General features: G+C 44.0%; 1 protein-coding gene across 1 annotated transcript in view; it reads left to right on the forward strand.

Moving 5' to 3' along the window:
• The first annotated feature begins 13,278 nt into the window (after nucleotides 1–13,278).
• The window catches only part of CTPS1 (CTP synthase 1), a 35,515-nt gene continuing 21,304 nt past the window's right edge, over nucleotides 13,279–27,489 (forward strand). Inside the window, exons 1-7 of the mRNA XM_006867600.1 lie at nucleotides 13,279–13,409; nucleotides 20,187–20,365; nucleotides 21,878–22,048; nucleotides 24,624–24,724; nucleotides 25,791–25,907; nucleotides 26,596–26,679; nucleotides 27,161–27,241. Coding sequence (XP_006867662.1) covers nucleotides 20,200–20,365; nucleotides 21,878–22,048; nucleotides 24,624–24,724; nucleotides 25,791–25,907; nucleotides 26,596–26,679; nucleotides 27,161–27,241 — 720 coding nt within the window. The 5' untranslated portion in view covers nucleotides 13,279–13,409; nucleotides 20,187–20,199. The remainder of the gene's footprint in view (nucleotides 13,410–20,186; nucleotides 20,366–21,877; nucleotides 22,049–24,623; nucleotides 24,725–25,790; nucleotides 25,908–26,595; nucleotides 26,680–27,160; nucleotides 27,242–27,489) is intronic.

Below are 27,489 nucleotides of genomic sequence, written 5' to 3' on the forward strand. Positions count from 1 at the left end.
GGTACCACTTCAATGGCACCTAACAACAACAAGTGGTGGGAGCCTGTCTTGAAGCCACTGCTGGCTTAAGAATCACACAGTTTTTACTTCAATTTCATATTTATTTGGGAGTCCCTGTGTGGATCAAAAGGCACTAGCTGCTAACAAGAAGACTGGAAATTGGAGTCTACCGGGAGGAGCCTAAGAAGAAAGGTATGGTGACCTAGTCCTGAAAACTCAGTTACTGGAAACCCGATGGAGCAGGGGCCGACAGACACAGGGTCACCAGGAGTTGGGATCAACTCCACAACAACTTTTTTTTAATGTGGTTGTGGATGGCTCGTGGGATGCCAAAATGCGTCATGGTGTCATGTTTCTTGAACCAAAAATTCAGGACACATAATCTGAAAAGCATTTATTTTCCCATTTGTCCATTTATTTGCCTGAAGAATCTTATGAGGGTACAATGACAAAATCTCATTTAAGTATACATCTCTTATTAAAAACAATAAATTCTAGAAACCAGAACTGTTCCCCCCAAATCTAGGATGTTAGATGACATTAGCTATGGTATTTTTTTTATCAACAAGAAAATATTCTCAAGAACATGTTCTTATAAAAGTGGCCTTTTCTATTGTTGGTGTTCCCCGCTTTAATGTGTTCATATAATATGGTTGTATTATTACATGAAGAAGGGCATATAATAATTCTAATTCAAATAAAATGGATAGCCATCTTATTTGGATTTCAATTAATTTGAGGACATCAATTAATTTGAGATGGATATGAATTTTACCTCCCAACTGAGAAGATTTTGAAAATTATTTGAAACTCAGAATAGCTCCATTTCCTGTACCTCTCAGAGAATACAATACTGACTCCACTGGCCATCAAAATCTCCCAGCCCCCAGGCTAAAAAGCAGCTTTTAACAGGACTCTGAGACCTGCTCTGTAAGTTACAACTGGACAGACCAGACCAGCCGATTGCGTCTCCCCTGCACCATGTGCTGCTGGTGTCCTATGGGCTCTGTAGAATCCTTTGTCTAAACGGTGCTTGTGGGCTGCTTTCAGTCTCTATGGAGTCCTGGTGTGGCGTTTAGGATTAGCATTGGATTTTGAACCACAAGGTCGGCAATTCAAACCTACCAGCTGCACCTTGTAAACCCTATACAGGGTCACTATGAGTAGAAATCGACTCAACTGCACTTAAAAATAACAATAATACGTCTCTACTAAGACTCATTATAAGGACCAGCCTGTGATTCTTGCCCATGAGTCTGCTGTAAGCATGTTACTGAGACTATTCGTTCTTTCACGATATACCCTGTATTCTTTCCATAATACTCCTGGAAGGGACTGATGTCTGATCGCAGCAGCTAGAATATGGTCCTTTTAACTCAGTAAACATTTACTGAGCATCTGCTATATACCAGACAACGTGAGAGGTATATTCATGAATGAAATAGATAAAGTTTAGTGGGGAGGACAGACATCAAATTACCAATTATTTCATCAATTATTATCATTGTGATAAATGCAACCAAGGAAATGTGGGGGGAAGGGGCCAGAGGGGGAAAAGTGGGGAGCGTGGGGCCAGTGGAGGGGACTTGGGGTTCAGTGGAAGGTTATTTGAGGAAGTGATATTTCTCCTGAGCAATTGTATGGTTCTCTATTTGATCTCATTGTCCTCTTTACTTGGGTTACTGGGAAGTTAAAAGTCCAAGTTCTAGAAAGGGTCTAGGGTTTGGGATCTAATTTAATTTCTGGATTTATTCATTTGTGGAACAAATATTTACCAAGCCCCTTTACATGTGGGGACCAGTCAGACACTGGGAATGTGACAGTAATTAAAACAGACAGGTCCCTAACCTCATGGGGCTTATAGACAAGTGGGGGATTTAGACAATGAAATGAACTATTTAAATCCAGGCCAGCAGAGGAGGACATAAGAATGGGGAGAAGGGACCAACTGAACTTGGAGGAGAGAGGCTGTCCAGAAGAGTTATTTTGGAAAAGTGACAATAAAGCTGAGATGTGATGTTAGTAAGACAAAGAGGAAGGAGTATTTTATGAAGGTCCAAACTGTACTGAAGGCATTGGCGAAAAACAGGGCTCCAGGAATTAATGGCATACAATTGAAAAATTTGAACAAATTGATGCAGCACCGGAGGCACTCACTCACCCATGTCAAGATATTTGGAAGATGACAATCTGGCCAACCGGTTGGAAGAGATCCATATTGGTGCCCATTCCAAAGAGCAGTGACCTAATAAAATGTAGAAATCATTGTACAATATCATTAATATTTTATACAAGTTAAATTTTGCTGAAGATAATTTAAAAAAACAAACAGTTGCAACAGTACATAGACAGGAAGTTTCCAGAAATTCAAGTTGGAGTCAGAAGAGGACATGGAACAAGGATCTCATTGCTGACGTCAGATGGACCTTGGCTAAAAGCAGAGAATACTAGAAAGATCTTTACTTGTGCTTTATTGACTATGCAAAGGCTTTCGACTGTGTGGATCATGACAAACTATGGATAATATTGCAAAGACTGGGTATTCCAGAACACTTTATTGTATATACTTAGACCCAGGTCTTGGCAGTCATTCAAACAGAACAAGGGAAAACTGAATGGTTTAAAATCAGGAAAGGTGTGTGTCAGGGTTATATCCTTTTGCCATAGTTACTCAATCTGTATGCTGGCCAAATAATCTGAGAAACTGGATTATATGAAGAAGAACATGGCATGTTCTTCTTCACATAATACAGATGATAAAACCTAGCTTTCTGGAAACAAAGAGGACTTAAAATACTTGTTGAAGAAGATCAAAGGCCACAGCCTTCAGCATGGATTGTACCTCAATGTAGAGAAAACAAAAATCCTCACAAGTGGACCCATAAATAATATTATGATAGATGAAGAAAAGACTGATGTTGAAGATTTCATTCTGCTTGGATCCACAATCAATACTCATGAAAACCGTTGTTGCTGTTAAGTGCCATCAAGTCAGTTCTGACACACAGTACAGGGTTTCGGAGGAGTGACTGGTGAATTTGAACCACTGATCTTACAGTTCAAACCGACTTTTCGGTGTAGTACATTATCCTACAATGTGATACCAGGGCTCCATTCATGAAACAACAGTCTAGAAATCAAGGATACATTACTTAGGTAAATCTGCTGCAAAAGACCTCTTTAAAGAGTTAAAGAGCAAAAAGATCAGTTTGAGGACTAAAGTGCGCCTGATTCAAGCCATAGTATTTTCCATTACTTCATATGTATGTAAAAGTTGAACAATGAATAAGGAAGACCATAGAAGAACAAATGTATTTGAAATATGGTGCTGGAGAAGAATATTAAAAGTATAATTCATTGTACTATTATACAACCATATTATATGAACACATTGTTGTTGTTGTTAAGTGCCGTTGAGTCGGTTCCAATCCATAGCGACCCTGTACAGGGTTTCCGAGGGTGTAAATCTTTACGGGAGTAGAAAGCCTCATCTTTCTCCCGCGGAGCGGCTGGTAATTTCGAACCGCTGACCTTAAGGTTCGCAGCCCGATTCGTAACCACTATGCTACCAGAGGGAAAACTCAACAAAAGAAAAAGAAAAGGCCACTTTATAAAGACATGTTCTCAAGAATATTTTCTTAGTTGATAAAAATACTGTAGCTAACTTGACCTATACTCATGGAGGTAGTAGCTCAAAATACCAAAAGAATGGGAAGGAGTCTTCACATCAAGTATCAATGCTACCCGCTATGTACACAGGGTAGATAGGGATGGGCAATTTAGCCATTGGCTACCTAAAATGAGGGGGTAATAAAGGCACAAAGTGACTGGCTTACAAGGTTTTAAAATGGAATTTAGTTTAACAGTGTGTGGGGAAAGAAAGAGTCTCCACTGAATAGTTTTCATCTTGTCTAGATGGGTCTGGTAAAAAGAGATGGGGATAAGATTCTTATGATTCAATAGAGAGTAACTGTTATCATGATTAATTGAGACTGTCGCAATTGTAAAGGTAGAAATTTTTTAACAAAAAATGGGCTGGGGGGGATTAGTTAATCTTACAGTCCAGAAACAGAAGACCCTAGGACCATCAAGGGAGAAGAGCACAGCAGAATATGAGACCTTATCCAGAGAAGAAGTGACACCAGAGATGGAGGCAGAGATGGGACATGGAGACAGGGAACAGCTGAAGACCCGAGATTCATGGGAAAAGAGGGACTAAGAGCTGGTGGCCAGGAGGCAGACTTCCAGAATGTGCTCTTTGGTGGTATAAATGATTAAATATGCATGAGTGTCTAAAAAAAAGGGGGTGGGGTGGCTAAAATGAATATAGAGAAATACTCTTAACTGATGCTACATAGAGGGGATTGTAATCATTGTAAAGAAACAAAGTATATGATTTGTTGAATGTAAAACTGACGATCTGCCCTGTAAACTTTCACTTAATTCACAATAAAACTAAAAAAAACAACAAAAATACTGCAGCTAACATCATCACACATCCTATATTTGGGGGGAACAGTTCTGATTTCTGGAATTTTATTTATTTATTCTAAGTTTTTATTGTGAATTAATGATTAGTTTACATGGAGGAACATCAGTTTTATACTTATCGTTTCATTGCAATTATTACAATCTCTGTGCATCATCATTCAACAGTCAGTATTTGCTTCTTTCTATTCCCTGTTTTGTTTTGTTTTTTGGTGTGTGTGGGGGAGGTGTACACAAAATCACTCAGGAATATATAATCATTTAAACAACCAAAGGACACGTTCTGCAAGCCTGCCTCCTGACCACCAGCACCTCGTGCCAGCACACAGTCTTTCTCTTTCCATGAGTCTAGAGTCCTCAGCTGCTCTCTCTCTCCATGCTTTCATCTCTGCTTCCATCTTTGGTATCGCTAATCCTCTGGATAGGGTCTCACATTCTGCTTGTGCTCTTCTCCTTTGATGGTCCTAGGGTTCTCTGTTCCTGGACTGTAAGACAAACTACTCCTCTCTTTTTGTTACAAAACTTCTACCTATACAGTTGTGACAATCGTAATTAATCATGATAACAATTACTCATAAGAATCTTGTTCACCAGAGCTGTCTAAACAAGATGAAAACTATTCAGCGGGGATTCTACCTCCTCTCACCCCCACTCTGAAAGTAAACTCCCTCTTGAAAGCTTGTAAGCCAGTCACTTCATGCCTTTTAGAGCCCCTTCCATTTTAGGTAGCTAATGACTAAATTGCCCATCACTATCAACCCTGTATGGAGTCCTGGTGTGATGCTGCGGGTTAATGCACCAGACTGCAAAGCCATTTGAACTGCAAGGTTGGCTGTTCAAGCTCACCATTTGCTCCTTGGAAACCCTATACAGGGTTGCTATGGGTCAGAACTGACTTGATGGCACTTAACAACAACATTAACCCTGTATACAGAGTGGATAGGATTGATTTGGTATTTTGAACTTCCATAATTTAATATAGGTCAAGCTCATCAAATTGTAGCAATTTACACTTGTTTCCTTTATCAAAAAAAAAAAGGATTTTTTTTTTCCTTTTATCTTCATCTGGTCGAGTTCTGATCATCAAGCAATTGAAGCCAGGTCAAATGTGTACTACAAGTCTATGCGTTTTTGTGTGTCTCCCCTCACAAGTGGGGCACTTCATCATCTGGGTGCTTCGCTCTGAACTCTAGCCCTCTGTGGCTATGCCCTTGTTCATGGGCTCAGGGGTCCACAAGTCTCATCACACTTAGGACCAACCAACCCCTCCTCTTCTCTCTCTCGCCTCCAGGTTGATGGGAGTCTATGGAATGTGGTCGAACTCGGCCCATTTCTTCATTGCTGCCTTTCCCCTCTTCCACTCACCAGGAGACCAACATGCTTACTTGCCTGCTTGTGTGTTCCCTTTGAGTTTCATTCTTTTTATTTATTTATTTTTTTCATGTTTTATTGTGAATTATATGATATTTTACATGAGAGAACTTTAGTTTTACATTCATTCCATCGTATATTGTCTCATTGCCATGGTTCCAATCCCTTCCATGCATCATCAACCGACCAAAGGGTATACCCTATAAACGCGCCCCCTACACTCCCCACCCCCCCCCATTCTTCAGGACCCAGTCCCTCTCCCTCGCTGGATCCAAAGTCCCCAGCCACTTCATCACTCCACATCATCGTCTCTGCCTCTATCTCGGGCCTCGCTGCTTCTCTGGGTGGGGTCCTATTCTTGGCTCTTCTCCGTTGATGGTCCCAGAGACTTCCACTCCTAGACTGGAGAGTTAATAACTCCCTTCCTTGCTACCAAACGTCTACCTTTACATTGCCAACCCTCACAATCAGTCCTGATAACAATCATTCATTAAGTGACCCTTCTGCATTTCATTTCATCAGCTCTGCCTAGACAGATTAGATAGTACTCACTGGAGATTCTGCCTTCCTCCATGCCCCCTAGCTCTAGGTTCCCTCTTGAAAGCTTGTAAGCCAGTTACTTCTTGCCTTTGTGGTCCCTCCCCCCCATTTGGGTATCCAATGTCCAAGTTGCCCATCTCTGTCTACTCTGTGTGTGCAGGGGGTGGGAATGTTTCTTGCTGTGAGGGTTTGTTCCCTCTTTTGGGTTACTGCATCCATAGGTGTAGATCAAGTTCATAAAATTGTCTCAGATCACTTTTTTTCCCCTCTTCTTTCTTCTCCTGGTTGAGTTCTGATCATCCATTCATCGAGACCAGGTCACGTGGGTACCATCTGCAAGTGTGGGTGTTCTTGTGCCTATGCCCTCTCTCCCTATCAGCTGGTAGCTTCACTCTCCACTCTAGTCCCCTGTGGCCATGCCAATGACTCTGGGCCTAGGAATCCCCAGGTCTCCCCAGCATTTGCTGGCCAACCAGGTCCCTATCTGGGTCCACAGTGAGTTTCATTCTTGGAGGGGGATTTGTCTTGAAGGGACTTGATTGCTTGATTTGATGGCTCCCTAGTGAACAACTTGCTTATTCTTATAGTAGCCAATCAGACTACCATTTTGTTTTGGATTTTTCCTGCTGGTCTTTCTTTTAAGAAGTATCTTCTGTTCCTCTAGCTACTCCAAGCAATTTTATTGTTTTAAATAAGATTAATGATGTATTACATAATTAAGTGAAATTTTGTCATCGTACCTTCATGGACTGCCAGAAGAAAAAACAAATGTGTCCTAGAAGAAGTGTAGACAGAATGCTCCTTAGAAGCAAGAATGACAAGACTTCATCTCTCATACTTTGGACATATTATGAGGGGAGACCAGGCCCTGAAGAAGGATGTCCACATTACCAAGCATGATGTCCTTCTCCAGGATGGCCAGAAAAACAAACAAATCTGTGCTGGAAGAAGTACAGTCAGAATGCTCCTTGGAGGCAAGGATGGTGAGACTTCATTTCTCAAACTTTGGATATATTATTAAGAGGGACCAGTCCCTGGAGAAGAACAATATGCTTGGTAAAGTAGAGGGTCAGCGAGAAAAAGGAAGATCTTCCAAGGAGATGGACTAACACAGTGGCAGCAGCAATGGGCTCAAAGGTGACAATTGTGAGAATGGCACAGGACTGGGCAGTGTTTCATTCTGTTTTGCATAGGGTCACTTAAAGTTGATGGCACCTAACAACAACAAGCAAAGACCCACATGTAGGAAAGAGAATAAATGTTCAAGGAACTGAACTAATTCAGTGTGGTAGAGCACAGGTAAGCTGAGGCCAGTTTGTGAGTGCCTCATAAATCATAACAAGGCTTTAACTTTAGCCAAAAGGAGATGAAGTGTCATTGAAGAGAAAAAAAATTCCTATCCCTATTTTTCTTCGCTTCATTTCTCTCTCATATTTTATATACACATATACAAACACATGCATCAACACACACAGACGTAAATGGTCTTAAATCCTTTCTGGAACCAAGAGAGGATTGTTGTTGTTGTTGTTAAGTGCCACTGAGTTGGTACTGACTCATAGCAACCCTGTATAGGGTCTCTGAGGCTTGGAATCCTCCAGGGAGCAGAAAGCTTCCTCTTTCTCCTACCGCAGAGTGGCTGGCAAGCTTGAACCATGGACCTTGTGGTTCGCAGTCTCATATTTATCATATGGAGGGTATAACCAACTAATTCAATGAATAACATAATTAAAGAAAACCAGCTTAGTTGAGGAAAATTCCATATAATCCATTGGAATTCTGACAATTAAGAGCCAACAGTCCCCAGAGAAGGACATTATGCTTGACAAAATGCAGGGTCAGTGGAAAAGAGGAAGACCCTGAAGGAGATGGATTGGCACAGTGGCTGCCAACAATGAGATCAACCAAAGCAAAGGTTATGAGGATGGCACAGAATGGAGCAGTGTTTCATTCTGTTGTATTTAGGGTTGCTGAGTCGAAACCGATGCAAGGGCATCTAACAACAACAATAAATAACCAACAAAGAAGGATTATATACAGAGGCATAGAGTATCTTTTGAAGGCTAAACAAGAAATTGGTAACATGATTATCTCTGGAAGGGAAGCCAGGTGACTGGGGGCATAGGTTTGGGAGAGAGATTTTACTATCTATACCTTTTTACCTTTCAAATTTTGTGCTGTTTATAGATTAAAATGAAATAAACTTGAATTTTAGTATAATTATTCCCAGTCAACAAATTTAAATCCACAATTAGTCTCCCGCCTGTCTGCCCTCTTTCCACCCAGGTAATCTATTAGAACGCCAGATATGGTCTTTGCCTCCACTGTATTATGCTTGACAATAATAGCATTTGCATTATAGGGTAGTAGTAAGAAATCTGCTAGACCCTGGTTATTAAAAGGAGAGCAGACACTGTACCTGATATGGAAACTGAAGCACAGAAAGGTTAGGTAATCTCATAGAGATTTCAATCTGGGGTGGAGGCCAAAACCAGTAAACAGGGAGTTTCAACACACCTGTGATAAATGCCTTATGGTGAGCATCAGTTGCCCTCCGGGGCCTGTAGAAGGGGTGCTGTGTTAAGCTGGGTTTCGTAGGAACAAAGTCTGAGATGGGATTCTTTACAAGTGAATGATTGATGAAGTGCTCTTAGGTGAAACTTGCAAGGGAATGTAAGGGCAGGAAAGAAATGAGAAAAGATAGGTGTTTAGCTCAGGACTCAGCAAATTTCAGTTTTTGGGCCAAATCTGGTCCACCATCAATTTCTGTAAATAAAGTTTTATTACAACATGTTGTTGTTATTGCTAAGTGCTGTTGAATTGGTTCTGACTCATAGTGACCCTGTATAGAGTTTCTGAAGAGCAGTTGGTGGGGGTTTGAACTGTTGACCTTGTGGTTTGCAGTCCAGGACTGATCCTACATAGTCTATGGCTATGTGTGGCTCTGTGGGATAAGCACTAGACCAAAAAGTTGGTTTGAACCAGAAGGTTAAAACCCTATATAGGGTCTCTATGAGACAAAACCAACTGACAGCACTTAACAACAACTTTTGCCCTGCAACTACATAGTTGAGTAGCTGCAACAGATTGTATGACTCATCTAAAAGATTCTGTCTGGCCCTTTAAAGGAATTGTTTGCTGATGCCTGGTTTTGTTGAATCTACCCTCAGAGGGTTTCCATGGGGAGTTCTAGAACATGAATGGCAATTCTGCATGAAGAAGGGCTGACCTTCCTTAGCCTTGTCCAGGGCTGACTTTAGGACACTGTGCTTAGAAGGAACCCCATATCTGGAGTTCAGGGAGAGGTCCAGGCTAGAAATAACTATTTGGGAGTTGTCAGAATATAAGTGGTATTTTAAGAGTCTGGTATTTAATCAAGCTCATCTAGAGAGTGATTGCAGATAGAGAAATGCTCCTAAGACTGAGCCCTGGGCCATTCCTATGCCTACAGGTCAGGGAGAGGATCTAGGAAAGGGGACTCAGAAAGACAGGCCAGTGAAATAGGAGAAAAACTGAGATAAAGTGAATTCCCAGAAACTAGTAAAAAGTACATTTCATGGAGAGCGTGACTAACTGATCAGTGCTGTTGTTGGCCTGTTGGCGGGCAGCTCTCAGGATAATATGGCAGCATCCAGAAGACCGCAGGGAGTCTGTGAGGCCAAGGTGGAGAAGACAGCCCAACCATGCAAACACACACACACAGAGGTGCACCCACACCATGTATATGCTCCTACACTGTTATCTTTCTCTGGGGCTTATGAACATCGTGAATAGGTTGTAGAGATCACAGTCTAGGCTGATGTATGCAGAAGAGGTCAGAGAACAGGATGATAATCTTTGACAAGAGCAGGTTCCATGGAAATACACGTGTCCAAGCGAGTTGAAGAGAGTGGGAGGCAAGGAATCGGTGACAAGTACAAACAACTCTTTCTAGGAGTTGTGCAAAAAAGGAGCATGGAGTACAGAGCAGAAGGATATGGAGTCAAGAGAGAGGTTTGGTTGTGTTTTAAGATGGAAGAAACTACAGCATGTTTGCACTATGTTAGTGGAAACCAAGCTGCCGAGAGGGAGACCCTGATGATGCAGGAGGGAGGAGAACTGTTAGGATATTCTTCAATTGGTGAGAGAATAGGGTACAGTATGCAACAAGGAGAGGCTGACCTTCCTCAGGAGCACGGACAGCTTGTCCACAGTCACAGGAGAGAAGTCAGAGCTAATATGCTCATGTTAAAGGCAGTTGATGGATATGGTGGTGGGAACCTGTGGAAGTTCTCTTCTCAGGGCTTCTATTTTCTCAGAGAGAGCATATGAAGAAGGAGATGACAGGTAGAAAGGTCTGAGAAAGAAGAAGAAATGTAAAGTCATCCAGAAAAGTGGTCAAATGAATGGTTCATTTTAACATCTCGTACGCCTTTTGAACTGCAAGCTTGGCGGTTCAAGCTCACCAGCTGCTCCTTGGAAACGCTATACAGGGTCGCTATGGGTCGGAATCGACTCGATGGCACGTCACAACAACACCACCATCTTCAAAGGAGCCCTGGTAGCGTAGTGGTTACCAATCGGGCTGTGAACCTCACGGTTAACAGTTCGAAACTACCAGCTGTTCTGCGGGAGCAAGATGAGGCTTTCTGCTCCCTTAAAGATTTACAGCCTCGGAAACCCTGTACAGGGTTGCTGTGAGTGGGAACTGACTCCACGTCACACCACCACCACCACAGCATCTTCATGACTTCAGCAAATATGTTCTGTGTCTATTATGTTTCATAAGTGTGGCACCTCCAAACCCATCCTGAGCATTTCTTAGACATAGAGCTGAGGGCAGCATGGGCAATATGGCAGGGGAAGACCAGTGGTGAACCAGAGTTGGAAGGAACCAGAAGCCTCTTTTGGGGGTCACTGCAGAAGTCTCTGAACTGGTCTCTTAGACTCTATTTGTTTGAGTGAGTGTTTGTCCAGAAACACGATCTGATTATGTCATACTCTTGCTTTAAAGCCTTCAATGAGACTATGTAAGAACTTGTGACAAATTGCTTCTGGGGAAGAAAATAAGAATACTTGGGTACAGTTGTTATTGTTAGGTGACTCTGAGTCAGAAGTAGGCACTGTCAGGTCCTGCACCATCCCCACAATCGTTGCTATGTTTGATCCGTTGTTACAGCCACTTTGTCAATCCACATTGTTGAGGGCTGTCTTCTTTTTCACTGACTCACTATTCTACCAAGTATGATGTTTCCAGAGATTGGTCCCTGGACTGGGATACAAAGGTGGGAGACTTTGTATGTATACCCTTGTATAGTGGGGGTTTTGAGGGGTGGGAGTGGGGGGGGGTGCATGTTTACTATTAAAAACAAAACAAAACAAAATCCTTCTACTCAAAAGGCTTTTCTGGCTTTCTATTATGGTTCAAAGAGCTCTGGTAGTGTAGTGGTTACGAGTTGAGCTGCTACCCTCAAGGTCAGCAGTTCGAAACTACCGGCTGTTCCATGGGAGAAAGATGAGGCTTTTTGCTCCTATAAAGATTTGCCACCTCAGAAACAGTATGCGGGGTCGCTATGAGTCAGAACCGACTCCAGGGCACACCACCACCACCAAAGATTTACAGTCTCAGAAATCCTATATTACAGGGTCACTATGAGTCAGAACCGACTCCACAGCACACCACCAACACCACCATTGTGGTTCAAGCCCATCAGCCACTCTGTGGGAGAAAGATGAGTTTTTCTACTCCAAGGATGTACAGCCTGAAAAACCCAATACAGTGTGGCTATGAGTTAGAAGCGACTCAATGGGCAGTTAACAACAACTGTCCTTGGGAAAAAGGAAATCCTTAACCTGATGAGCACTGCCGACCTCTTCAGCTTGACCTAATGCTGGTCAATCATCACCTAGCTACACTGGCCTTTTCTGGTCTGCTGGGCTTGGCTCTTCTCCACCACACTCTTTATATTTGCTTTGCGTCACCTAATTCATTCTCATGCCCACCTCTTCCTCCCCTTTCTTTACCAGTAAGCTTCAGGTCCTAGCTTTAAAGTCACCTTTGCAAGGAAATTTTCCCTACCTGAATTCCCAGACCCCAATCCAGACTTGGTCAGACCCTGATGGGACTTCGTGGCACTCAGTACTTCCGCACCAGGCACTTATGAACACTGTAATAAATAATTAGCTCATCAGTTTGCCTCACTCCATCCTTTGACTTCGTGGGACAGGGTCTATGTTGGTGCTGTCAGGTCGGTTCTGATTCATGAAACACTGCCCACTCATCACCGTGTGAGCAGCCATTGTGCCAAATCCTCAGCTTACTCAGTCTGTATTGACAAAGTGGCTGCGTAGCACACAGTGGGTGTTCAGCGATTATTAGCTGGATAACTCATACATTCCTGGACCCTTTGTTCATCTAAATTAGCCGGTGACAGGGCAGATATGGGGAGAAAGGCAGTCGGGAAAAGACTCAGCGCCTAGCAGCCCACTTGAACTTCTCTTTTAGAGGCCGGGGTCACCCTAGGTCGAGGGTTCAGCGAAATCATAAACGTCTTCTTACAGATCAAACGTTAAATAGCTGGCAGTTCTCAGAAAGTGGATGACAAAAACTTCAATACGTTTTTGGGGTAGAGGTTTGGAGCCAGGCGACGGATTTGCAAGGCGTGAGTCACAGGAAACGTTAGAACTACCGACTTTGATAAAAGCTGCGAGGCCGAATCGCCACAGCCTGCTCTACTTGGCCAGCTGCAAATCTACGAAGCCTGAGCAGCAACCTCCACTGCTCACTAGATCAGCTAGCCCCAGGCCTAGAAAGAAAGTCGGCTCCCGCGCCTGCGCACTCGGAGTCTCGGCGCCCTCCACCCCCTCGCTTCGGGGCCCCGCCCCGCCCCCGCCCTCTGCGTGCGCACCGCCTAGAGCCCGCCTCCGTGAAAGACTGCCGGGCGCATGCGGCCGAGCTAGCTCACTGGCTGCGGTGGCTCGGCGCGTGCATTGCAGACTTAGTTCTTTAGCTGATTTGAAGCCGGTGTCAGGTAGGCAGACTCCAGGGATCCCGGGGGAACTGTTCTTCCATGCAGGAATCAGCGGTGCGAGCGGAGCCGGGCGCGGGACGGCCACACCGCCGGGTGACAGACACGGCTTCCCACCAATCAGGGGTGAAGTGGTTAGGCTTCCTACCCAATGAGCTGCTGCCTAACCGGAGTGGGGCGGGCAGCCCGGGCCGACTAGGTGCCGGCTCCCGCGCGCGGGGCCGCGTGGCCGTGCACTGGTGGAACGGGGGCCGAAGGGGCGTGGGGCGGCCGAAGAGGCCGCGGACCCCGGGCTTCAGGGCCGGGTAGCTCTCGTTTCTGCCTGGCTGGTCTCGGCGAAGTCAGCGATGGCTCTTGGGACTGAGAGGGCCGCAGGGGCGCGGGAACGCCCTTTTCTTAGCCCTCTGTCCCCCGAGAAAGCCCCGGAGGCCACCTCTCTATTCGGGTTACCCCGATCCTCGACCCTCTGCCTTGAAAGCACTGATCATTTCTTCCTGGGATGGGAGGTCATAGTCCGAGACGGGCCCGCCGCGGTGGAGGATGGGTTCAGGCCTAGCGGTGGCCCCCTCGACTTCCGTGCGTGCGGGGACGTGGCGCCCTCGACTCCCGGGGGGTGGAAGGTGCCTTTGAGCCCGGCCCCTACTGCCCCCTTAAACCCTACAGCTGTTCCCTCCCTCCGCCGCCGGTGCTGAGGATGCTGGCATTCTATAAAGTTCACTACGTTTGCGAGGCGCGCTTACGCCCCTACTCATTATTATAATTTTGAATCTTCAGCAGTCCTGTGCTGACACCGGCGATGCGGAGATCAGCACCCACATTTTACAGATGTCGGGCAGCTTGAACCACTTGTGCACAAGTGGTTGGAGCTGCTGGAACTTGACCTCACAACGTTAAGGAACAAAAAAAAGCTCGATTTCTAGATTTTTTTTTTTGTCTTCCCCCTCCACCATCTTGGTTGAATTCCTCTGCTGATTCTTGGCTTACATTAATAAATTCCTTTGCTGTATTTTCAGTTCTATTAATGTGTGCATGAAAACCTTCAGGTAGCTCCCCATCACCATCAGAATAGAGTTCAGAGCAGGACATTGCTTGCCTTTCCAACTTATTGTCCACCACCCTGACCCTTATCTTGTACAACAAAATTGGCCCTCCCCCTGTTCTCCAAAGGTGACCCTCACCTTCCTGCTGCTCTGGCTGTTCCCTTTCCCACATTTTTTTAAGCTACCTGATGTGGCGCTGTGGGTTTAATGCACCAGACTGCAAAGCCGTTTGAATTGCAAGGTCGGCGGTTCAAGCTCACCAGCTGTTCCTCGGAAACCCTATGCAGGGTCGCTGGGAGTTCTGGTAGCATGGTGGTTACGAATCAGGCTGCTAGCCTCAAGGTCGGCAGTTCGAAACTACCAGCCGTTCCGCGGGAGAAAGATGAGGCTTTTTGCTCGCGTAAAGATTTACTGCCCCGGAAACCCTGTGCAGGGTCACTATGAGTCGGAACCGACTCCGCATTACTTAACAACAACATGGGTCCTAACTAACTCAATGGCAAAGGACTCCTGGTGTGGCACTGTGGGTTAATGCGCCAGACTGCAAAGCCGTTTGAACGGAGGTTGGCAGTTCAAGCTCACCAGCTGCTCCTTGGAAACCCTATACAGAGTCGCTATGGGTCGGAACCGACAGGACTGCACTTAATAACAACAACAGTCCTTCAAAGGAATTTTGGTAGCATAATATTACCCGTCCGCCTCCTAACCTCAGGTCAGCAGTTAGGAATTACCAGCTGTTCTGTGGGAGAGAGACTTTCCTGCTCCCCTAAAGATTTATAGCCTCGGAAACCCTACACGTGGTCGCTGAGTCAGAACTGACTCCATGGAGTCCTGGTGTGGCACTGTAGGATAAACCACTGGACTGCAAAATCGGCTTGAACTGAAAGGTCGGTGGTTCAAACCCACCAGTTACTCCTCAGAAACCCTATACAGGGTTGCTATGAGTCAGAACTGACTTTGATAGTGTAAAGTTACTCTGACTCCATTTTTGAATCATGAGTAGCCCCTGTGTGTTCAAATCCTGCCTGAGTGGAAAAGTTGTAAGTAGGACCTTTCTCAGCTGCACCTCCCCTCCCCCTCCCACCGATAGCTTATTTTTGCTTCTGTCAGACAGCTTAGGCATACCTCTGACCCCTGCTCTCTCAAGATAACTCTCAAGATAACCCAGCTGATGAACCCCTAGCCCCACCCTAATGGCTTATGCATATACCCTACCCCTAGTTTGTGCAAGATTATGTCCCATTGCCTATGTATAAATTCTCCTTGAAAAATTGGGTTAGGGCTGTAGTCATTCCCGCTTTTAGGGAGGCTGTAGTCGCTGGCCAGCTAATAAAGGCTTCCTTGCTGATCCTGTGAGTCTTGAGTGGTCATCTGGGTAAATTGAGACACATCAATAGCATTACGAGATGGTCCATCTCAGATCTACAGAGCAGAGGTCTGCAAGTGGTACTTACTTCCTCATCTTCCTCTGATGGGCCCATGGTACTTTACTGAAAACTGTTATCTCTTCTTTTATACCCTTCGCATTTGTCTGTCTGCTTATCACCATCACTGGATTACTCATTTATTTTAGGTGTTACATGTCTAACTGGACAATCACGACTTGAGATCCTGGCCTATATCAGATTAATTTTTGTGGTCCTCAGTGTTTAGCACAGTAACTCAGACATACTAGGTAGGCCATAAATGTGAACAGCCTGGTCTCTGGGTCTCTGTATACGTAGGAATATTTATTGCAGGCACTGTGGGAGACTGCAAGCATCTAACCAAAAGAGTAAAATTGGGGCACATCGAATACAAAGAGATGAGACTAGTCTTCACTCAATAAGGAATTTCTAGGGACATCAAATGTTTATCAGTGAGTGACACCAGGCTAGGGTTATGCCTAGTTACCTCCCAGCAAGCATTATGTCTGGTTGTTGTTGTTGTTAAGTGCCGTGGAGTCGGTTCCGACCCATAGCGACCCTGTACAGGGTTTCCGAGGGTGTAAATCTTTACGGGAGTAGAAAGCCTCATCTTTCTCCCGCGGAGTGGCTGGTAGTTTCGAACCGCTGACCTTAAGGTTCGCAGCCTGTATCTAAAATGTAGCCAAGTGTGATAGTTAATGTGTAAATGGGAACCATTCAACTGTAAGCAGAAGGTCAGGGTGTGATGTTGTGTGCTGTTTAGGTGGTTATGACGCATGACCCTGTATGTTGTTAAGTGCTGTTGAGTCTGTTCTGATTCATAGCGACCCTGTATAGGATTTCTAAGGAGTGACTAGTGGGTTTGAACTGCCACCTTGCGGTTCAAATCAATCTTGCAGTCCAATGCCTATCCTACAGCGCCATAACCCTGTATAGTGGTTGGTGGTTACGTGACGTGGAGTCGGTTCCAACCCATGGCGACCCTGTACAGGGTTTCCGAGGCTATAAATCTTTATGGGAGCAGAAAGCCTTATCTTTCTCCCATGGAAGTGCAGGTTGTTTCGAACTGCTGATCTTGGGCGCAGTTTGCAGCCCAATTTGTTACCACTACGTGACCAGAGCTCCTTATGACCCTGTATAGGGTTTCCAAAAGTAGCTGGTGTGTTGGAAACTGCTGACATTGTGGTTACCAGTTCAGTGCTGGCCTAACAGAGCCGCAGATGGTCAGGAGAGTACTCGGATTTCCCCCTAGATAATAAGGGTTAAATGCCATCCATTTGGTTCTGAGGAGTCCTGGAGGTGCTGTGGGTTAATGCGCTAGACTACAAAGTCGCTTTGAACCTTATGGTCTGTGGTTCAAGCTCATCAGCTGCTCCTCAGAAAACGTATGCAGGGTCACTATGGGTCGGAACCAATTCTACAGCACTTAACAACAGTCGATTCTGATCTTGTGTAGGGTCTCCAGGACTCCTGGTGTGGCACTGTAGGATCAGTACTGGACTACAAACCACAAGGTCAGCAGTTCAAACCTACCAACTGCTCAAAAACCCTGTACAGGCTTGCTGTGTGTCGGAACCGACTCACCAACACTTAACAACAGGATTTCCAAGGCTGGAAATCTTTGTGGGAGTAGAGAAAGCCTTATCTTTCTCCCAGTGGACTTGAACCGCTGACTTTGTGGTTATCCTACTGAGTCATGGTGCGCCCCTTACAGGTTGGGCTGCTAACCACAAGGTCAGCAGTTTGAATCTACCAGCTGTTTCATGGGAGAGCCATGAAAGTTTCTGCTCCTGTAAAGATTTACATCCTCAGAAACCCTATACAGGTTTGCTGTGAGTCAGAACCCGACTCCACAGCACATTACCCACCTCTAACCACCAGTGTACATTTAAAGTTGTCGAAACCGGTTGACTTTGTTTAACCAACCTTTCTCTAACTTATTTATCCATAAATCCCTTCTGGGAATCCTATGTGCCTTTCGTTCTGGGTCTAGCTGCATCTGGCAGTGATGCCAGCCAACATTTGGGGCATAGTGTTGTACCAACAGCTCAGAGTTGGGTTTCTTTCTTTTTCAATCGGTTGATTTTTCACGGTAGTTGTCAAAGCTGTAATATGAGACGGAAGGCATTGTGAGCATTTTTCCCTCCTTCCAGACGCTTTCCTTCCTGCCTTGGGGGAGGGGTGGGAGGAATGCTTCAGGCTGAACTCTTCAGTTTCCTTGTTTTTTTGTAACTTATTTTTATTATAATTTGGCTTTGTGTGGTGTGTTCCCAGGGGTGGAAAGCCCCCTGACTACTTCAGAGCAAGCATTCAGTGGGGCTTGGTGATTGTGTTTCTCATTTTGATCACATTTGGGTGGGCTGACCAAATTACCCTCTTGGGCCTCTGAAGCTGGGAAGTAGCAATAAACCCTCACTGAGGGTGTCTCTTCTCCTCTTATCACAGTTGAATTGTGCCTGGAAAGGTGTTAAGAGTGTCCTTCCAAAGAACTGGGAAAGGCACAACACACAAAAGAAGTTAGAAAAACTGGAGGCTTGGGTTTAATTAGCATAGATGCCCTTACTGAGAGTTCCTTGTTGTTAAGTCCTCTTTACTCAGTTCCTGCTGACTCAGGGACCCTGTATAGGGTTTCTTAGGAGCAGCAGGTGGGTTTGAACTGCTGCCTTGTTGTTGTTAAGTGCTGTCACGTCGATTCTGACCCACAGCAAACCCTGTACAGAGTTTCCAAGGAGAAGCTGGTGAGCTTAAACCACCGACCTTGCAGTTCAAACAACTTTGCAGTCTGACGCATAGTCCACAGCGCCATCCCCCACCCCCCTTAACTAAGGTCATGTGTTCTTACTATCTCCTCTCTCCCCCACCTCTCCTCTCAGAAATTCCTCATTGCTGAGTTGGCTTGTTTCCTGCTGAGAGAGACCATACCTAGAGTAGCTTGAGACCTCTCTTCCCTGTTCTAACTACAAGCACTCTTGTCTGTGGGGGTTTCACCTGCTTTTGGCTGTTGCTGCCCTTTTATCTGTCATCAAATCTGTTCTTCCATTCCCTGCCAGAGCTGTAGTACTCTTGGAATTAAATCTCATCTGCCCTCTCTTTGAGGCCTCTGCTTATGATGTGCTTCACATGGCTTTATTATCTGATGTCCTTTTCCCCAGTACATAGTCTTTCTTCATGGCCTATCTGGGAGAGATTGGTGGTGACAAAGAGCAGGTTGCTATTAAATTACAGATGAGAACTGTCTGTGATCAAAAGAAAATTTTAGGTTTATGGGTAACCTTTAAATGTTGGAGTTTTCTTTTCTTGCCTTTTGTTCTTAGGCTCATGGAGAGGAGCTGTGTTTTCTTGGTGATACATTGTAGAAAGACAGTGTTACTTTCACAGGCGGTTGGATTGATTATCCAACATTGGTGGGGTTTTTGTTTTTGTTTTTTTCTTTTCATGTAAGAAGAGTAAACCAGTTACCTGGGTCTAGCAGCATCTGGCAGTGATGCCAGTCAACATCTGGGGCATACTGTTGTATCAGCAGCTTGTTGTTATGTGCTGACTGACTCACAGCGGCCCTGTATAGAGTTTCCAAGGAGCAGCTGGTGGGTTTGAACTGCCGACCTGTGGTTCCCAGTACTGTGCAGATCCTACAGTGCCACACCAGGAGTCCTATCAACCGTTTAGAGTTGATTTCCTGTCTTTTTCAATTGTTTGATTTTCATGGTAGTTGTCAAAGCTACAAATAAAAGCTACATATAAATAGCAGTTTTTTAAAACTCCCGTTTGACTAATATTATCCAATATTCTAAGATCTAAATATTTATTATGATTCCAAACCTGACAGCAGCCTTCAGGAGTTATTTTGACAGACAAGGAAACCAAGACCCCAAGAAGGCTCTTAGCTAGTTAGCGGCAGAGCTGGGTGTTTGAACCCAAGTAAGTGGTGGAGTCCTGGTGTGGCGCTGTGGGTGAATGTACCAGACTGTAAAACCGTTTGAACTGTAAGATCAGTGGTTCAAGCTCACCAGCTGCTCCTCGGAAACCCTATACAGGGTCAGTATGAGTCAGAACCACTTAACAAGTTGATTGGTTGATATACATTTTAACTATGAGTTTTCTTCCTTTTGAATGTAGTACTTGTCTGCTAACTAAGAGGTTGGCATTTTGAATCCTCCAAGTGGTGCCTCCCTAGAGAAGTTTGACAATCTGCTTCTGATAAACCAGCTATTGGAGAACTCGATGGAGCGCAGTTTGACTCTGGCACACAGGGACTCACCATGAGTTGAGATCGACTGGCTAGCAAGCTGGTTGCTTGAGACATATAATTTATCTATAATTTTTCTTTCTTCCAGGTCAGAAATTAAAATGAAGTACATTCTCGTTACTGGTGGTGTTATATCAGGAATTGGAAAGGGAATCCTTGCCAGCAGTGTGGGCACAATACTGAAGTCATGTGGTTTGCATGTAACTTCAATTAAGATTGACCCTTACATTAACATTGATGCAGGAACATTCTCTCCTTATGAGCATGGTAAGCAAAATGTGTTTATTTTCTTTGAAAATAAAAATAATAATGCTTATGTAGTATGTGGAAGATGATGTAGCCCTTAGAAAGTGTGTGTTTATTTTGCATGACATAACTTCCACTTCCTGCTTTCTAATAAGGTTCCTTCCTAGCTATAGCAGAATGACGTTTTCTCACCTGGACAGAGGAAGCAGTAGAAATTATCATCTGGGAGTTGGCATAAAAGTTTGTCAGTTCTCTTGAAGAAATCTGGGGACATAATAACTTTCAGATATTTGAGAAGAAAGATTGTTTATTTTTTGTGGTCCCAATCATTAGAAATAGGCTTGGTGGATTGAAGTTGTAGGGGAGTAGATTTTGACCCAAAATAAGAAAGTATTATCAAATGTTCCTCAAGAGTGAGGTGGCTAATTTCAAGAAGTTGTGAGTTCCCACCAGCAGAGGTATTTAACCAGAGGCTAAATTTTGTTAATACTGAGTCCCTATTAACTGTGTGGTATATGACCTTTGTCTCAGACCCTCTTATGGACTGAATTGTGCCTGGAAATCTGTGTGATTCCTAACCTCCATACTTGTGACGGTAAACCCATAGGGGAATAAAGTTATCTGATGAGGCCCTATCAGTGTAGGGTTACCTTTGGCCAATTACCTTTGAAAACTAAAATGAGCAGATTTGGCACAGAGAAGCAAGCAAAGACTTGTCGGGGACGGGGGAAATAGATGCCTAAGTGTCATGAGAATAAAATCTTTACGTAACAAATACTGTCAGGAAAGATACACAGACTGGAGTGATATTTAATACAAAATTTCTGAGCTATAGTTGAGCTATTTCTTTGAAAGGGAATATATGAATTAAGTCCTTTTCCCATTTTTAAGCCTGTCTCTTGTTGTGGTATAGGAATGAACCACTTTGCGAAAAATTTCCAGAATGAAGCTTCAAGGAATGAATGTTAAATATTCAGTTTCACAACTGTGTTTAGGATTAAAGTGTAACCCAGAAGCTGATTCATAATCAGTATGACCTTATTATGTCTGAGGGGGCTTCAGAGAGTTCATGGAAAAATGGAATGAAAAGGTCATGGAATTGTTCCACAAACTTTTTGAAGGCCTCTCATATATCTTACATAAATTTTGAATCAAGTCATACATTTTATCACATTGTAAGCCTTATTTACTCAATTAGGAGACTATTTTGTAAATGCCTTTTCTGTTAAGTAGCACATGCAAAGTTTCCTGCTGTGAAGTTCCATATATCCACAGCCTTCTAGGCAGTGATGTTCTTTCTTTATCCCATGCTGTTTTTAACTTTCTGATTTAGAGTAAGTTGGTGGACAGGCTGGAAGTGTGACTTCACCTTTTGGAGAATGATCATAATTTTGTGTTCTTTTCTGCACATTTCGTTTTCTGGAACTACATTTCTTGGAGAAATATAGACTTTGTTCTCTTCAAGTATTTATACAGTTGTGCCGTGGTGTATGTATCTTTCACAGACCTAAACATTTTCACTCTGCACTGCAGGGGAAGTGTTTGTGCTGGATGATGGTGGAGAAGTCGACCTTGATTTGGGTAACTATGAGCGCTTCCTGGATATCCGCCTCACCAAGGACAATAATCTGACCACTGGAAAGATCTACCAGCATGTTATTAACAAGGAGCGCAAAGGAGATTATTTGGGGAAAACTGTCCAAGGTAATGTTAGATTTACCTTTATGATGCTTAGTTTCTTCTCAGTATGAGCATTTACTTTTCATGTAATTTCATCCTGGAAGTGTCAATGTATTGTATTATTAGGGAATTCCCATGGCTGTCCTTGAACGGCATCAGCCCCGCCCCGCCCCGCCCCGCCCCGCCCCGGTGGCCTGCTTTGAGTCCTAGAGCTGTTGTGAGGAGTGTGAAATGATGCAGACAGCTAGATTAGAGCACTGACCCAGGTGGGGTGTGTGCTGTGTATCTGGGATTGCCTGTGTTTAGCTGGTGATGAGGAAACACACCATTATGGCTGTGGTTTTCAGACTGTTCATTGGTGCCTCCTGGGGTGGGTGGGAGGTGGTGTCTGAGCAGGTGGTCTCTAGGCCTCCTGAGCTTGCATCTGTTTGCTGTAGTTGGAGTTTTACACAGTCAGTGTTCATTTGAGAAAAGTGTTCTGCTTTTGAAAAGGTGAGGTTGGAAAACTGTTAGTCCAGTATTGTCGGATAAGTCCAGATGTTGAGGTTTGCTGAAAAGTGACTGAGTTATGGGAGTAAATCTCTTGGCTTAGACTTTACTAGACTGAAAGCTGTGAGGGTCATATGGGCAGCTGACTTTGTCCTGAAGCTGCCCTGGCCAGATTTTGGCAAATTGGGTATGTTTGCATTTTAGCTCTGTCACTTACCAGCTTTATGAACATGAACATAGGCAGGGATCTGGTGCCCTTTTCTGTAAAACAGAGACAGTAACAGTACCTACCTCCCTGGGTTGGTAGGAGCCAAGTCCGGAAGGTGTTCCCCGAGTGTCACGGTTGAATTTTAGACCCTGGAACAGTGCTGTTGTAGTCCTTCCAAAGAATTGGGAAGGCGTAACATACTTACCCAGTGCAAAAGAAGTTAGACAGACAAGAGGCTTAGAGAAATGAAAGATTGCTTTATTAGCACAGAAGTTTGTACAGAGAAGTAGGGACTGAAGGGACCTTGCAAACGAAGAGGAGGTGGAGCCCTGAGTACAATTTGGCTTCTTCTATACATTCCCCTTTGTCAGGGGAGTGGGCTGTGCTCCTGGTTCCAGTGCCCGAGTAGCCAGTCTAGGGAATTGGTCCATATATGGTTCCCTTCAGTCTTGTCTTTCAAGTTTTAGCTTATTATTAACTAACTATTTCTTCTTAGAGCCTCCTCTCTTCCCCTCCCCCCTTAACTAAGTTCATTTCCTCTTGCAAACAGTCTCCTCTCTCCCCCACCCCTTTTTTCAGAAATTCCTCACTGCTGAGTTTGGCTTGTTTCCTGCTGAGACAGACCATACCTAACGTGACTTGAGACTCCCTTCTTTGTTGCTGACTACCTAACACAAGTTCCTGACACCCAGAAAGGGACCAGCTAGGAATTATAATGATTGTGCTCATGTAGCTTGGTGCTCTTGGCCTGTAGTGTATTCATTTATTCACTCATTCATTCACCACACATGTATTGAAAGCTCACATGGTTAGACCCTTGGTAGTGCTGGGGATACCTGATGGACAAAACCACTGCAGTCCAAGCCACTAAGAGGCTGCTTAGGGGGTGGCAACAAACAAACAGATACAAACTAGTGCAGTGCCTGCCAGTAGCTGAAATAGGGTGAGGAGAGAGTAGAGTGAGTGACTGCGGAGAGCCACTGTGGACAGATGGTCAGGGAAGCCACCAAGTAGAGGATTTGAGCTGAGCGGCCAGCAAGTGAAGAGCAGAAGGGAGGGGCCCAAGCCTAAAAAGGGTAATTGAGGCACGGGTGACTGTGGGGGTGTGGGAGAGATTGGTGTGGTGGTCTGCAGTCAGGTTTCCTGTGGGGCAAGGAGTTTGGATTTTCCTTTGAGCCGTCGGAAGCCATTAAAGAGTTGAAAGACGGGCAGTGTGGTAAATTTGGCTTTGGCTCTTGTACGTGGAGTAGATCGGTGGCTCTGCTGGTTCCACACGTTACAAGTTAAATTCTCATCTCTGCATCATCGCTTGCAGTCTGAGCCCTGCAGCTATGATTTTTATAAAGTTTTTCTTTCACAATCACCCACACTTGTAAAGCACTTCCATGCTAGACTGTTATCTCATAAAATTTCCTCTGCTTTATGTTATGTGGAGCTATTAATTGAGGTTGGAATGCAGACATTCTGATGCCAGGTGCTCTGCTCCCAGCCCCTTTGCCATCCTGTACCTGTGGAACTGGAAACGTGATGGAACAGGGTCCTAGTAGCCTCTTGTGCCTGGGAAATCGTTCAGGCGTGTTGTTTACCCCGTCAGCCTTGGCTGTAAGCAGTATGGGTGTACTCTGCAAATACAGAGGGCCAGATGCCCTGCTGTGGCTCTGGGTGCCATGCTTGGCTTCGCTCTCTTACAGTGCTCCCAGCAACAACTTAGAAATCTGGAATGGAAGCAACAGGGAACATGAGGCCTATGATTTGTTGTGGCTATTTAAAATGTGATCCCCCTGCTACCTTACCAGGACAAAGAGTATGGCAGTCTGACACAAGTTGTATCTGCCAGACCCTTTGTTTAAAGTCAGTGCTGAAGGAAAAGTGTAGGTGACACATTTCTTTGCTCTTTTGTAGTTGTCCCTCACATCACGGATGCAATCCAGGAGTGGGTAATGAGACAGGCATTAATACCTGTGGATGAAGATGGCCTGGAACCCCAAGTGTGTGTTATCGAGGTTAGTATACGTCTTTTCTAAGCTCCCCGATTCCTGCCTACATGAAGAAGTACACATATTCATCTCCTTAGTTTACCCTTCAACAGCCATAAGGCAATTTCCTTTGGTCTCCTGTCTCGGCCATGAATTCAGGTGCAATGTGGCAGGTCTGGTCATTGTGACGGGGGATGGTCACACAGTGGAAAGCATACTTCATCCACGTGATTCTCCTCTTTCAGCATTTATAGATTCACTTGGTACTGATTGTACCAATAAGGGTGGTGTGACATATATCATCTCCCTCTTGAGAACGTCCACAGACCTTTGGCTTTCTGACAGGAATAGTTATCGCTGAGTGGCCTTCATTGAGTTTCAATTTCTGTGTGCCCATAATGCCTATTCAGGGTATTGAATTACAATGTTCTTTCAAAGATGGGAGATTCAAACAGTCTAGCCATTTTATAATTGATCTTAGTTAACTAAGGAGAAAAAAAATTAGGCTTTTTTGGTTTTGACTCCCATAAGATGGACTTTCGAAAGTACCTCACTTACTTGACCTTTCATTTGAATTAATATGGAACAATCCATTAATAACTGTTTGGAACAGTGAACTTGCCCCAAAAGGTAATGTTTTAGCATAAGGAAGTGTCTGATTGTTGTTAATTAATGTTGTTGTTAAGTGCCGTTGAGTCAATTCCAACTCATAGGAACCCTGTATAGAATTTCTGAGAAGCAGCTGGTGGGTTTGAACTGCTGATTTTGGGGTTCGCAGTCCAGCGTTGAGCTTACAGCACCACATTAGGAGTCCTAACTAACGTTGTTGTTAATTGCTATTGAGTTGATTCCGACCCATGGCAACCCTGTGTTAGGGTTTCCGAGGGGCGGCTGGTTGAACTGTCGACCTTGTGGTTCAAACAGACTTTGCAGTCCAGCCCATTAATCCACAGCGCCATACAGGGCCAAATTGTTTGAGGTTATATACTGTTTTCTTGATACTGGATTGAGATGAACGAGAGCCAGTTGTTAGATAATGAACCCATCAGAGGAAGGATGAATACTAACCTCTAAAATAACTTTCTTCTTCTAGCTTGGTGGAACAGTGGGAGATATAGAAAGCATGCCGTTTATTGAGGCTTTTCGTCAATTCCAATTCAAAGTCAAAAGAGAGAACTTTTGCAATATTCATGTCAGTCTAGTTCCTCAGGTAAGACATCCAAAGTTTCTCTTTGAGAGGAATGAACAGAAAAGAGAAAAGGATAAATTTTTCTCTTTATCTCATATATTTAAAAAATATTTGTGGTGCAGGAAGCTGGGAAGAAAACGTTTTGTGAATTAAAGAATTGTAATTCAGGTTTGAACGTGTGCACTTGTCTTTTCCACATGGCAAAATCTCATAACTAGAGGGATATATATATATATTTTTTAATGATAGCAATTTACAAAGATAAGTAGAATGTGAGAGGACTCAACAGTAACAGAAGTTAGGAAGCTGGAAAGCAGATGGATAAATAGAAACTGATGTAGCAGGCGTATGGCAGCTGAATCCAGGGAGGTAAAAAGGCTTCCTTGTTTAGAAATTAGCGCAGACTAGATATCAAGAAGTAGCAATAAAGCATGCCAGAAGGATCAGTTTAAGAGATGCAGAGTGGTTGCCTCTGGGGTTTGGAAAGTGGGAGGGGATATAGGTGAAAACTTGTCACCATTATTTAAAGCAAACAGAATTCTTTGACTTTAAAATATATGCATGTGTAACATTGACAAAAATTAAGCATAAATTTTATAAATGGTCAGATTATCTTTTTCCAGGTTTAAAAAACATTCAGGGACAAGTCATACTTGAAAATTGTTTATTATAGAGAAATTCTTTTTTTCTTTTTCCTTTTGTAAAATAGCCAAGTTCAACAGGGGAACAGAAGACTAAACCAACTCAGAACAGTGTTCGGGAACTTAGAGGGCTTGGGCTTTCCCCAGATCTGGTAAGATTTCCTGACTACCTGGTTGATCTTGTATGTCTAACTCAAATCACTCCTCTCTAGGACTTGTTTTCTTGGCATACTTTTGATTATAATTGATGGTGGAGATAAAGCTAGTGCTTTGAATTGGGGCTCTTATTTTACAAGAGTTCCTTAACTGGCATGTGTGAGGGCTTGTATTCCTCCTCTCATTTGTTCATTTAATCTCCTTTTCCTTCCTACTCAAGAACAGTAATGCCTGAGGGAAACCCTAGTTAGGTTCATTAATCTGTCTGCTTAATGTACAGCCATTCTCTTGGGAGTAGAGGTTTAAGAATCTAAGTTCTAAAAATAGGCAATATCTGTTCATGGTTTACTGATGTTGTGCTCATTAACATTTTAATCCACCATAGCGGCCTGATATCTGTTTTAATTTTATTCAGGAATAAAACAGAACTGCGTCACCTCTTTCTACCTAAACTGACTTGTTTTCTTTACCTGCTAGGTTGTGTGTAGGTGCTCAAATCCTCTTGACACAGCAGTGAAAGAGAAAATATCCATGTTTTGCCATGTTGAACCTGAACAGGTAAGTAGCAATTGGATCTCCAGGTATATCTGTGTTTTTTCTAATTCTCTTGAAGTGTGGTAACCAGCTTCATGAGGCTTGTTATTTTGCACTTTGAGATTGTGGAACTGTTACTAGAAGAACTGAGGCCCTTTGTTTTTCTGATTCATTGTTTTCTTACCTCTTATGGTTCCCCAAACATACCTTTACCTCTCCTACCTTCTCCTTGCTTCCTGTTTACCTTGATGCCGCACACTCTTTCTAGTTCT

Source organism: Chrysochloris asiatica, unplaced genomic scaffold (assembly GCF_000296735.1).
Source record: "Chrysochloris asiatica unplaced genomic scaffold, ChrAsi1.0 scaffold00106, whole genome shotgun sequence".
Classification (NCBI taxonomy): Eukaryota; Metazoa; Chordata; class Mammalia; order Afrosoricida; family Chrysochloridae; genus Chrysochloris; species Chrysochloris asiatica.